This window comes from Vollenhovia emeryi, unplaced genomic scaffold, assembly GCF_000949405.1.
Source record: "Vollenhovia emeryi isolate VEMERY1.0 unplaced genomic scaffold, V.emery_V1.0 DF939124.1, whole genome shotgun sequence".
Classification (NCBI taxonomy): Eukaryota; Metazoa; Arthropoda; class Insecta; order Hymenoptera; family Formicidae; genus Vollenhovia; species Vollenhovia emeryi.
Genome location: NW_011967242.1, coordinates 2,679,278 through 2,692,010, shown reverse-complemented (window position 1 = coordinate 2,692,010; position 12,733 = coordinate 2,679,278). Strand labels below are relative to the sequence as shown.

General features: G+C 47.0%; 2 protein-coding genes and 1 non-coding gene across 7 annotated transcripts; 1 reads left to right on the top strand and 2 right to left on the bottom strand.

The window, feature by feature from the left end:
* Positions 1 to 2,145: 2,145 nt before the first annotated feature.
* Positions 2,146 to 7,921, bottom strand: LOC105569451. 4 transcript variants are annotated; one of them, XM_012025930.1, is made up of 5 exons: positions 7,631 to 7,921; positions 6,549 to 6,674; positions 4,497 to 6,479; positions 4,211 to 4,376; positions 2,146 to 3,731 (listed from the first exon to the last, which is right to left on the bottom strand). In XM_012025930.1, the coding sequence occupies exons 1-5, from the start codon at positions 7,694 to 7,696 to the stop codon at positions 3,517 to 3,519; spliced, it is 2,556 nt and encodes an 851-aa protein (XP_011881320.1). In that variant the 5' UTR covers positions 7,697 to 7,921; the 3' UTR covers positions 2,146 to 3,516. The 4 variants fall into 4 exon arrangements, with proteins under 4 accessions (XP_011881320.1, XP_011881323.1, XP_011881321.1 ...); XM_012025933.1 differs by having other exon boundaries at positions 7,596 to 7,658; XM_012025931.1 differs by lacking the exon at positions 7,631 to 7,921 and adding an exon at positions 7,370 to 7,481.
* Positions 7,922 to 8,285: 364 nt separating this feature from the next.
* LOC105569449 (probable oligoribonuclease) lies at positions 8,286 to 10,498 on the bottom strand. 2 transcript variants are annotated; one of them, XM_012025929.1, is made up of 5 exons: positions 9,835 to 10,498; positions 9,093 to 9,169; positions 8,860 to 9,021; positions 8,553 to 8,773; positions 8,286 to 8,441 (listed from the first exon to the last, which is right to left on the bottom strand). In XM_012025929.1, exons 1-5 carry the CDS (start codon positions 9,905 to 9,907, stop codon positions 8,318 to 8,320), a joined length of 657 nt encoding a protein of 218 aa, XP_011881319.1. In that variant the 5' UTR covers positions 9,908 to 10,498; the 3' UTR covers positions 8,286 to 8,317. The 2 variants fall into 2 exon arrangements, with proteins under 2 accessions (XP_011881319.1, XP_011881318.1); XM_012025928.1 differs by lacking the exon at positions 9,835 to 10,498 and adding an exon at positions 9,251 to 9,828.
* Positions 10,428 to 10,500, top strand: Trnar-ccu. Its single transcript has one exon. It is a non-coding gene; the product is annotated as a tRNA-Arg (tRNA).
* Positions 10,501 to 12,733: the final 2,233 nt, after the last annotated feature.

Here is a 12,733-nt window from a genome sequence, read left to right as displayed (position 1 = left end):
CAATTTACCACGCTACCATCAATTTAACATTAATCTTACAAAGCCGTTTAGAGAAATACTTTCACGATATTCAATGGCGGACGAGATTCGCGTTTTTTTTTCTACGACGAGAGATATGAGTTTCGATACAACGTGATCGAATAACGATACGATCGTTATCACGAGTGCTTGACTGTGCGTCACCAATAGCATCATTTTTAAGTTTTACGACATATATATACATATATATGCATAAGATAAGCATTTTTCAATCCTAAGGAATTGATAGTTTAAGATCGAAACGAGGGATTGGTTTCTCTAAATAACTGGTACCTTTCCAAGTCAATCTTAAGAAAGGTATTTAGAGAAATTAACTATCGTTCTCTCTCTCTCTTTCGATCTCAATTATCAATTTGCGGATTTGCCCGCTGCCTTAGTGAAAACTTATACAAATGTTTGGTCTATGTATGCATGTATGTCGTTTTTTATGATATATATATATGGTAATCATAGCTTAACAGTCTCGCGCCTCGAACATTGGTCAGTTCCTGCCATATTTTCGGCTATATTGTTACGACATCGCTTTTTTTTTTATTTACATATACGGACGCGGCGCACTTATACTGCTTTGTTGCAACGGGCACACATACATATACGTACGCATACAACACGCGGAGTGTCTTTGACCAACGGCACTTTCTTTCATCTGAATATTGGCTAAGATCACGTTTCACAAAACTTTCCGGAATTTGATATTCGAATTTTCCAATACAAAATATAATTGCATAAAAATTTTCCCAGAACCAAATATTGAAATCGATAGTGAGTAACGTTATTTTTATTTTAAAAAATAATAAAGACCAATGCCGTTGGTCAAAAAGCAACTGTTTACATATACAATACGTCGTATCCATTTGAAACGAGAATAACCAATATTATTCCAAAGGCTCCAAAATATAAAGTAAATTTTAATTTAAATCTAATAGCGAACGTATTAGGTCTGTCATTGTGTAGCGACGACAGTCCCTTGCGCCAGTGGTACTGTAGCGGATAAACTAACTGTTAGCTCACCAAGTTATGGAATATTAAATATTGAACGTATTAAAAATGATGCAGATTCACTGAGTTTAGTTTTCATTGTTGAAAATAGTTGAAAATGGCTTGTATATGTACATTCATTTATAAAATCATTACCTAAAATTTCCTTGAGATTAACAGCACTCGAAATTGAATTTAAAATTACATGTTTGATTGATTTAGCAAACATGATTTGAAGAACTCAGACCAAAACTGCCGTACAGTCTTCACGTTAATTATTTGTAAAATTCATTTAAAACGCAATTTTATACTTGAAGTAAACTTTGCAAATTAGGTTTTTTATCCACTCTCGCATCGAGCCTGTCTAGCTTTCGTATCCTGATCACACACATAATACGACATTGCCTTGTCTCCACTTCACAGCCACAATGCTTGGTCATCCTAGTTTCAAAATACTGATATGTGCGCGCGTTTGTATGCGTGTCACTGTGTACGCGTGCGTGCGCAAGTCTGCAGTAACATTGCATGCAGTTTAAAAGGGATTGTCAAACACATATCTATGCTGTATCATTAATGCTCTTAACGCGCGATATGCGGTATCACGCTAGACGATTTTATACTCGGACGTTCGTAAAACACGCGTGTACTTCTAAGCGCGCGAATTTTCGTTTATTCTGAAGAGAAGTAGACGAAAACGGAACAACCATACTGGATTGCGTAATCGATTGAGAAAAATTGTTTCGTCGACAAGCTTATCTCCAAACTATCTTAGATCCATTGTGGAAAGCTGAATTTAATAGCGAATTCGGTTGCTCGCACTGGTGCAACATTCAGTGCGCACCAAGGTTCGTTTACAGTCAATTCTTACATTTAAGGCTTATTTTACATACAGCATCTGTACAGATCATTTTTTGGCTAAATGAGTTGTTTAATGTGTATTTAAGATGATAAATGTAAGAACTGACTCTGAACAAGCCTTAGCGTGCACTCAGTGCGCGCTAGTGCGAGCAACCGAATTCGCTTGTAAGACAGTCTGGAACGATAAACTCCTCGCACTGTTTACTGCGACACGCGACCCGGTGATCGCGAAAGAGATCGAAGCGCGAAGGTTGATTGACCTCTCGGTTACTCTCTCGGTTACAATTAAATGCCAGATAATAGAAACTTTAGGTACTAATTAGCATTGGCTACAAGTACGCGACCGGCGCATTCGTTCGCGATTTCATCGCGATATGTCTGTCGCTCCGCTCGCGGCGATGATTACGTCTGATACAGAGATAACAATAAGTGATTCGTGAAGCAGGAACAGCATAACACACAGCAACGACATAAAGTAATACCGCGTATACGTGCGCACGTGTGTCTCACGTATACGCGCGTATACACATTTACGTATGTACTGTGCAAGAGTTTCATGTGCGGGTGTAGCTCGTATGTCGTTGTGCGTATACCTGTAGATGTAATGTAGATGATTACTTGGCGTATGTGCGTGTCGTATATGTATCTCTTGTTTTTTTTCCCCGTATTCGTAAAGTGAGAATACATCCGGAGCGATACCAGTAGTGAAAAGTCTGACATTAGTACTATATATAAACAACATTTTAATATACATATATATATGTATATATATTAAAGCTTATATATATAACATATATATATAAGCTGTAAGTATATATATATAAGCTCGTGTTGCATGCGATGAAATATCGCACTTACACTTGGCGAAATATTCAAATCCTGGAACATCTACTACCACATTATGGGTCACACATTCAAGGAAGGCCACATTGAGCTAATCTAACGAGTTACTGCCGAACATCTTGAACGAGTACATCGGCGTTCTCTGCCTATCTATACCTCGTTTAACTTAGGATACGTATATAAACGAGTAATTGTACAAAGAACGGCGTCTTTCTATCATAATTCTAAAGGATGTAATACATCTGAGCAATCTCGTTCTTGTTGCGAGTTACGAGTCGTCAACGATTTTTCGAAGCTAGCGGCCGTTCACCGGTTCAAACACGATCGACACTGCTCTCGGTTTATTTCCATTTGGCGTCGAGGGAAAAAAGCGATATTTCTTTCTGTTTGACACACGACAGAGATAAACCGATAAAGGATAGGCAGTTGAGCGAAACTCTCGTATCTAAATCGGTGTTCTCGAAAAGCTAAGTCGGTTACACTGTCGTAAGCATTAAAATACGTACGGTAGAAAACTATGGAGTTATTAATAACCTGTAAAAAGTCGCACGCGTTTCCAAATGTCCGTTTTTTTTTTTTACGCATTTAGTTCATTCGTAATGTATTACCTCGTGTATCGCGAGTGAAAGTTTTGAATTTAATGGGCGGCATTTTGTTTCAACAGTAAAATTAATCGTAATACACCAGCAAAAGCTTTTCAAAAACGTAATTACTGTACGTAAGTAAAAAGCTGCTGGACTCTCTTCGATTTAGTTACTTTTAAGATGAGCGATACCAAGTGGATTCAGCGCAAGTTTGCTAGGTATTGCTTGTGTAATCGTTGGTTCCGTCTTTCGTTTGACTTTCGCTGTGGGCTTTCGCCTCTAGGACTGGATCCTTGCAAGTCTCGACGACTTTCTTCTCTACGGCCAAGTCATAAAGTAGTGTAGCCTGAAGCGCATTATACATACCGGTCCGCGCGTACCGCGACGCCTTTGTCAATTCGTGGACGCTTCCAGCCAGGGTCAGAATATCTGCACACACGCACGCGTAAAATGTTATACAAAATATTGCAAATTGTAAGGGTCGATATTTAACATCTCAGGTTACCGCGCGTTCAATTAGATGGCTTTGTTGCTTTTGGCGTTACGTTACTTTCTTATCTCTATTTTTTCAATTAAACAAAAAGATTGTAGACTTGTATCTGCTTCCTCCGCGAGTTAGAAACCTTTCAATTGATCCTGGAAGGAGTCTTGTCGTGTAAAAGCGGATCTGTTATGAATTTTAAGAGTTTCATCTACAAGTTTTCAAGAGTTAACTCCAAAATTAAAATCTTGACTGTTTACTCGCTTTCGCTTCGCAGATGAAGACAATCAGAATAGACTAACTCTCGAGGATTTGCTCGGGAGTTAAATTAATTGTTCGCGAACGATCTGCTTTCGCGCATCAATCTTCGATGCGTACCGCATTGTAAAAATATTCGTAAGAGCTCTCGCTCGACCACGAGACTCACCATTGTCGTCGTACGCTAAAATGCAATGTGGATTCTCCTTCTGACGCTTGATGGCATTCGTGATCTCTTGCTTGCGGCACTCTTGAACGTACTTGATAGCTTCCAGCCAATATTCCATGGCTTTGTGCACACGCTGGTTCATCGTGGTCCCACGTAAGCGTTCCATCTGTTTCGCAAAATGAAATGTACGTTTAATACACGTTGCGTAGCGTAAAGGGCGTAAAAAAAAAGCTGCGACACAATTGTTCCGCCATTTACAGAAAGAAAGACACCGGCCACCGCTCACCTTCGCTATCAACGTAATGACGCGCGCGTGTTCCCTCAAGTAGTCGATTATCAGGCGATCCACCCTCGACGGGTTTCCCTGTAGACGCGGGATGGGTATGTTATTCGCGCTGGTCACCCGCTTGCCCGGGAAATGCGCGGCCAATCCAGCCTCGCACTTCTTGCGCTCCTTCTCCAACTGCTTGAACTGCTCGTACGTTTGCTCGAGATTGAAATGCAGTATACTCGAGGGGCCGGTCTTGCGGGCCGCGCCGCTGCCGTTTCTGAAACTCAAGTTTCCGCCGTAGAGCGCGGAGAAGAGTCGCGGCACGGGATGGACCGGCACGGGAACGTGGACCGGCATCACCGACGGGTACGCGCCCGATCGCACGGCGCTCGTGCCCGACATCATGCCCGAGTTGAAGATGATATCGGGGGGCGGGATCCCGGGCGGAATGCTCTGTATCTTGGATATATGGTGTCGTTGTTTCAAAATGTGACTGAAGGCGTCCTTGTCCAGGGTGGAGGCCGCGATGCGATCGGTCAGGTGGCTTCCCGAGGGGAACGCGATCTCCTTCGTCAGGTCGAACCCGTCCAGCTTGTACGCGTTGACCTTAGGCTGCTTTAAGTCGTTGTGATAGAACGCCGAATTTTGCTGCAGTATCTTGAGAGCGTCGCCACTGTTGGCAGTGTACTGTTGATAATTGTGACAGCCGTACTTGGCGACCGGCTGGTACAAGTTGCGCGAGCTCAGATTCTTGGGGAATCCTATCGGCGAGTACGTCTTGCTCTCGACGGACTTGGACTTCGGATTGATCATCTTCAGCAGGCTGTTGTCGATCCTACAGTCGCTGGGGAAGCAAACGTTCTCGTTCGTGTCCAGATTACTCGCCGAGGACGCGACAAAGTTGTTGGTACCAGGGGGATAATAGTCGATCAGGTTTTTGTAATCTTGGTCCACAGCTTGATCCAGTTTGTAGCTACGGGGCTGCGACTGCAAGAACTGTATCTGCTCGCTGGATATGCCGATGCTCGTCATGTTGAGCCTGTCGTGAACGTCCTTGAAGTCGCCGATGCCGTTGCGCTGCATGCCGCTGCCGAAGCAGGTGTGCAGGGCGGTGTCGGCGGGCGAGAAGTGCTGCAGCGGCGAGTTGGACAGGAAGCCGGAATCGACGCTGAGGTCGGTCATCGCCGAGTTGGGCCTGTAGCCGGGGCCCTGGCTAGAGTTGCCGTACACGTCGTGCACGTTCATCATCGCGCCGCCGTACGAGCCGGACGGCACGCTCTGCCGCATGCCGTTGTGGTACTCGAGCTCGCCGATGGGAACGGGATTCGGGGAGTCGAGCGCCAGGGTTAACGCGGTCACGTTGAAATTGAGATCCGGCTTGGCGCAACTGGCGGCGAGCCGCGAGTAATTGCCGCTCAGCTCGGCGCGGCATCCCATCGAGGGGGCGAGCATGGGCTCCGTCGTCCAGCTGCCGGGCTGCTTACCGCCGTAACTCGCCCCGCTCGTGGTAGTCAGCAGGTCGTTGCACAACGGCATGCCGCTGCCGCTCGTGTACATGTCGTTGGAGTGCGAGCCGTGCGGCGCCCGCGGATCGGACGAATACGCGCCGCTCGACGCGACGTCGCTGCCGCACATATTGCTCTGCTCCGCGGACTGCCGCACGCACGCGCCGAGGCTCAGCGTCTTCAGGTCGTTGCAGAGATTGTTGGAATGATGGTACTCGCTCTTGGCGTTGTTATAAATATTGTGCAGCTTGCTGGACAGCGGATAGCGAGCGACCAGGTGGTCGACGTCGGTCAGGCAGGCGTCCAGACTGTCCGCGACATGGCTGGAGCAGGAATTGCCCAGGTCCGCCGTCTGATAGTGACGCGCGCCCCCGCTGTTGTAGCTGTTGTAACAGGTGTCAATGGTAATAGAGTCCTCGTCGAGAATCTTGGATACCAAGTCGTTGACCATGGGGTTGTTTAAATCTTGACCATCCTCGTCTTCGACGTTCATCTAAACAGACCGCGGTTTCAGTGCACGACGACCCGCCGCGTTGGCGCGCGACTAATAAGTCCTACTTACGTTTCTTTTTGCGCCGCAGCCGGCTAAGTCATAGCCCCAGTGATTGTACTCCACGCCGTGCACGTCCCTAGAGTAAACCTTCCGCGGTACTTCCAGCATATTGACACCACGCTCGGCCTCGTTATTCTACAAGAAGCAATTCGTCGACATGAGATCTTCTCGTGGGACACGGGGCGGCGGGCATCGCGGGGGTGGGGGCGCGACGCGGCGCGGCCCGAGTGGACGCGAGGGAGCAACTCCCGCGGGGAAGTCTCACCCTGCCCTTCGCGCCCTACCGTGGCACGTACTCGCGTCGCGAGCGGCGGCGGAGAGAGAGAGAGACGGAGATATAGAGAGTCTATCGATTGTTTTCGAACGGCGCGACTCGGGGGGGCGGCACGCCACGGGCGACTACGTCTCGGCCGCGACGCGAGTCGACAAAGTAAAATCTTAATAAACGGAATCGAGCGCGCGGACGTCGAAGGCTATCGCTGTCACGATCCGCGGTGGAGCGGCGGGGGAGGGGGAGGGGGGGCGGCCGCCGCGCCGCGCGCGGGCACGCACGGACACGCGCGCGCGCGCGCACACGTATACGACACGTACGACGAGAGAGACAGCAGGCACACGCACACCCAGGGCAGATCCAATAATACACCGCGAGTATCCGCGCTCGCCGATCGCGACGAGCGAGGATAGACGCGGCTCCGACATCGTCACCGTTCACGCACTCACTCACTCACTCTCTCTCTCTCTCTCGCGGGGGACTACGCGGGCGGCAGGGGGGGGGGGGGGCGGGCGTTCGCCCGTTACGGCGAACGGCTGCAAACAAACGCGGATCGCACCCTCCCGCGCCTTCCTCGTCGGAGTCGCCGACGGTGTCCCGTTTCTTCTTAGCCGCAATTCTACGCGGTATCTTCCTCCTCCTCTTCGTTCGTGTCGTTGCGAGCGTACCGCGCCGCGGCCCGAATAAACCGCTGGCCCGTATCCTGCGTCGAGCCGCGGGAGAAAGCCCCCCCCCCCTCTCTCCGCCGAGAGCTTTCGGCGGAGGCGCGACGAGGAGTCACTTACGCGTGTATCGAGATGGGAAGAGAACGTGCCCTCACCTTGCCAGCGGCGAAAGCATTGCTGCCGATAATCGCGGCCAGATTATGCACCTCGGACAGAGCCATCGGTAAAAAAAAATCCGCGGCGGTCGTCACCACCGTCACCCAGCACCACCATCGCTACTCGCCATCGCCCGTTCGCTCTCTCGCGCGGCGGCAGCAGCCAGCCGCGAGCATTCTCGATCGGTCCCGATTGCGACTCCAGTCGGTCGGTCGGTCGGTCGGTCGGTCCGCTCCCCCCACCACTCTCCGCCGGCCGTCGCGCACCGCCGTCGACTGCCGTTCGCGTGCCCTGCGCCGCACCCACGCTGCGACCAACACCGCACTGACCTACATGGGATCCGCCGCGATCGGCGTGTCCGTGCGACGCGACGATCCCTTTTCCGACGGATGATCCGTCTAGAAACGAACGTCTCGCCGTTGCGGTCTCGCGCGCATCTGTTACGCCATTTAATCGACCATTTATTCGCCGTTGAAAATTTAATCGAGACCACAGTATTTAAATATTTGTTATTTACATGTAATACTAAATTTATGGCACTTTCTCGGAAACTGCGACGCGTGATGGGAAGGTCTTCCTTCACACTTATTTTCTCGCGGTTTAATCCCGCCTGTGTATCTTACACGTGCGGACGCGGTCATCGAATGCAGGTCGTTTAACAAGAAAACGGGATCTTTATTGGGGCCTCACGATATAAAGAAATTTTTCTTGTAGTAACGCAGCTCGTTCAGGCTGTCCTTTATGTCGTGCTCGGCCCTGTGAGAATGTTGCTTTCTCGGAGCTGCCTTACTTATCTCCGGCTGCCATCTCCTAAGCACAGAAGATTGCATCTTTTACTTATTTGCAAGCACGCACGTCCAACCTTATGAAGAACGTGCGCGATGTTAAAACGCAACTGCGATCGAATTGTCTCAAATCTACCTAGCCAGATCTTTAACGGTGCTGACGTCGATAATCCTGTAGTGTAAATAATCGTCGACCAGCGGCATGTACTTCCTCAGGAACATGCGGTCCATGTATACCGAATTTCCAGCCAGCGGGCAGGCTCCTCGCGGGACGTGGTTCTCCAAGAAGCGCAGCGTGCTCCGCTGCGCCTCCTCCAGCGTGGTCTCGCTCAGTCGACACGCTTGGATCAGGCCGGTCTGGAATTGAATTCAACAACGGTTAGCGGCGTCGTGTCGTCGCGGCGCGAAAAGCGTTCCGGAGAAAAAGGGAGAGACGCGATTGCCTTTCTGTGTTGTAATTTGCACCACTCGGACATGTTCTCCAAGACCTTGTCCGGCTGGTGTATAACAATGTTGAGGTGGTCGCTCGCGAGCGCCAAGTGCTCGTCCGTCACGAAGCACGCGACTTCCAGGATGTGACACGTCTCCACCTCCAGCCCTGTCATCTGAAACATCCAGTTCCTTTCAACACTCTCCTTGCCGTCGCGCAGTCAGGCGGCTCGTAACGCTCGCGCACCTCCATGTCGAGCCAGACAATGTGCCTCTCGTTTCTAGCCTCGTTTCGCGTCTTCGCCGCCGTCGAGACCGCACGATCTAAACGGAGTAAACATTAAGATTGAAATCACCGTTCAGCGTTTGACAGATTTTTAACTACTTAAACCAAAACAGACTGACCGCGTGATATGAAGCCACGCAGTTTCCTTTCGCAGTCAGTAAAACGCAAGGTGCAAAGGCTCTTTGTTATTCGGAAATAATGGCAAATTTTTATTTTAAATGATATTGGCCCACTGCTTATGTTCATTTGTTGAATTTTAAACGTTAACAGGGAAAAGTAAGTTCTCATAGTTGCGCACAGACAGGCAGGGATGCCTGGACATTTCTATAATGTATTCTATAATTGTAGAAATGTCCAGGCACTCTCCTTCCTGCCTGTTTACCAGTGGGATCTGGCGTTTACTCCGGGTTGTCTTAAGTTTACCCTATCGTGGGAACCTTCCAACCGTTAGGTTATATATCAGATATCTTTAAAAATCTCTTTGGAATTGATGCTAAATCCTGATTAAGCACTGAATCCAACACTAGGTGCTTGAGCTCCTTCAGGCGCTGAATTTTCGAGACTTTCCCTTAACGGGACGAGGGCCGGGATCAAACCGAGGACCCTACTCATTACTCGTCTCACTCGTGTTAGCGCAGAGCTCATCCCGTCTACTCCAGTTAGGGACTTAAAGGCTAGATTTATGCGACAATCGTGCAATTACCGCTATTTAAGCAGCGTCGAGCCTCGCGATGCAGGTACCTGGAAAGAAATCCAGTAGCGCGCGCAATAATCATGTTCGCCGACGTGGAATCAACCTAACCTAACCTTGACATACGCACGTTGCGGGACGTATTGCATGCGGGTAAAATATAATATAAAATTGCCAGCGCCGCTCGTTCGTCGGGCAATCGTTCGCAGCGTCGAAAATGAGTCTGTCTAAATTAACGACGACGCGATAACGATTTTTAAACGGTGCCGTTTTAAAGAACAACCGCAATCGGGAGCGAAGAAACAACTGGTCCGCACGTGAAACTCGCACGGTAAACGCGGTCGACGACGGGTCGCGCAGCAAGTTCGAAGGCGGCAGGCCTCGCGCTCTCGATCGCGATTGGTCGACTCGGTCCTGCCCGCGCGTCATGTTCCGTCGACGGTAACCTGCGGAAAAAAAAACCCGTTGTCTCGCCCTTTCTCGCGCGACGACGATCCGATCCCTACGTGGCACGTGCGCGTGTCTTCTTCCCTTTGCGCTCCCGTTTCTCGCGGCGGCGAAGCAGCCACGATATGTACTCTCGCAGGGCCGAATGAACGTCAATAGCCCCTGTGGCCTAATGGATAAGGCATCGGTCTCCTAAACCGGGGATTGTGGGTTCGAGTCCCACCAGGGGTACAGATTGCTTTTTACGACTCCAGTTCTTCGTTTTTTTTCTTTTTATCATCTTGATCCGGATTCGTCCGCCGTCCTCCTGCAAGGGCATTTCATTATTACATTTTTATCACGTCGATATTGTATGCCGTATCTGCCAACTGTCCTGGGCCGCCTTGTCTCCACTCGTCTCGAAGTTAGAGGCGGAGAGAGACCCGAGAGCGGCCACGCCGGCATTTTAGTTGATACTAGTTTGCTATAAATACCCAAGTATTAGGATTCTAATGATACAGATAAATTAATGTAATCTTAGTTTCTTTCTCATAATTATATAAAACAAATAAAAACATTGTTAAACTTATTAAGAAAAATAAGTAGAAAAAGAGAATATACATACATATATATATAATTTATATTATATATAAATACAAAATATTAGAAAGGGGAAGAAAAATACATACGTGCTCACTTCAACGCTATCTGGTAAATTTTCTGTATAATATTTTAACAATATAATTGTGAATATACAATGAGATCTTGAGCTGTTTTCATTCAATGCATTCAGTTGCGGCTACTTTTAAATTATATTGCCCCGCCATTAAGATCAGGTAAGCTTCTGCCGCCGAGTTAACATAAATAGTCTTTAAATTTTTTATAAAGGCTCTGCCATTAGAGTCCGTTACTAATTTCAAAGGTATCCTCTTTTCCTGGCATTCATTTGACAATAAATCATATACAATTTCATCATAGATTTCCGCAAATGAAACCCAAACTGAGTAATGAGCATCATAACACTGACTGGGGCAATTCGCCCCAGTTGATTCCTCTTGCAACAATTTTTGCATTTGTTTGTAGGTAATTAGGTTCTGATGCTTATCGGAACAGAATGACAGCAATTTAATTTTTGCTTCAAGCTCTTGTGTACGTTTAAGTGCGTCAAGATTGATAACGTCGCTATAATGCACAGGTTTATAAAATGGATTTGGTGTTGTTGTAATATTGTTAAACACAAATTCCAGTGCTCGTGGTATAATTCCAGGTGAAGTAGCGGTCCTTTGCAAGGTATACTATATAAGACTTGCCAGAATTTGTAGTACCTAATTAAAAAATTACATTACTACCACTAAGCATTTCTTTATGTGCAATGTTCATGAGTTTCTATACATATACTACAGAGTTTTGACAATAATAATGTTCTATTGAGCAAATAATATTGAAATAATATAGACAAAATCTGTATTATCAGCATATCGACATTAAATATAAAAAGAGAAATTAAAGCTCTTTGAAAAAGTTATAGAAAATTTGTAATACAGCGTCTTGTGACAATTTTATAGCGCTTGCTAGTTAAGTAATTTTATAAGTTTCAAATTGCAGTTTTTGGATACAAAATTATCTAAAGAGCTTGATATATTTTTCAATTAACAATTTACAAGATTTATATAACTGTAGGATAAATTGTTAGAATTTATAAATTTCAAAATTTTTGGAAAAATGTGTGCTTTGCAACAAAGAGTGAAAATCTATCTTTGATAAGAATACATTGTGTACATCTGTAGTAGAAGTAGAGATAAAAAAATTTCAATATCTCAATAAATATAACATTTGGGATGTTTATAAATTATTTTGTTTATCTAAATAAGTATTATAAATTCTGAAAGCTTTTAATTCGTTTTTCCTCAAGTACCTCATATTGCAGACTTACCATGTGTCATTATAGTACAATTTTCGCGAGGTCTCGCAGTACGCGATCCGGCACATCTCGGCAATCCGGCACTGCGCGACACGCGCGCGCGCGGGCCACTGAATAGTTCGCCGACCGCCGCTAGGCCGCGCATGGCCGCGGGTGAAAAACATGGGAGTAAAATCCGGTCTCGTACAGTATATAAGGAGGCCCGCGCGGAAGCCCGGGCAGAAACAACTCAAATGAAATTATTTGAGAAAACGGTACAGCAAAACATGATTGATTCCATAGCTGGGCAAAATTCTATCTGTTTCTGACTGTTCTACTATGCGTTTTCGCGAAATAATATGTTCCGGTAACTCTGAGGATTGCCTCAGGTCCGAAACGGTGCGTGGATTCCGCCTCGTCCGAGACGCGAAGAGAAAGAGTCGAGTCCACGAGAGCAATCACGTGTACGCTCGCGTAGAGACCCTCTAATCAGAGTCTGGCCAACAGAGTGGTCCGCCATGTTTAGTCAAATCCAACGAGAGAGAGGGCAGTACGAATATCTCAAAGAGAGAGTGAGATATTCGT

What these genes read in the sequence shown, in the direction of transcription:
- LOC105569451 (XM_012025930.1), bottom strand. Translation starts at nt 7,696, where the DNA reads ATGGCTCTGTCCGAGGTGCATAATCTGGCCGCGATTATCGGCAGCAAT. An exon ending in TCATTACGTTGATAGCGAAG is followed by an intron (nt 4,377 to 4,496) that starts GTGAGCGGTGGC and finishes TTTGCGAAACAG; the next exon opens with ATGGAACGCTTACGTGGGAC. An exon ending in TTTAGCGTACGACGACAATG is followed by an intron (nt 3,732 to 4,210) that starts GTGAGTCTCGTG and finishes GCGTGTGTGCAG; the next exon opens with ATATTCTGACCCTGGCTGGA.
- LOC105569449 (XM_012025928.1), bottom strand. Translation starts at nt 9,419, where the DNA reads ATGAGAACTTACTTTTCCCTGTTAACGTTTAAAATTCAACAAATGAAC. An exon ending in TTGTCTGGCTCGACATGGAG is followed by an intron (nt 9,022 to 9,092) that starts GTGCGCGAGCGT and finishes TGGATGTTTCAG; the next exon opens with ATGACAGGGCTGGAGGTGGA. An exon ending in ACCGTTAAAGATCTGGCTAG is followed by an intron (nt 8,442 to 8,552) that starts GTAGATTTGAGA and finishes TTCTGTGCTTAG; the next exon opens with GAGATGGCAGCCGGAGATAA.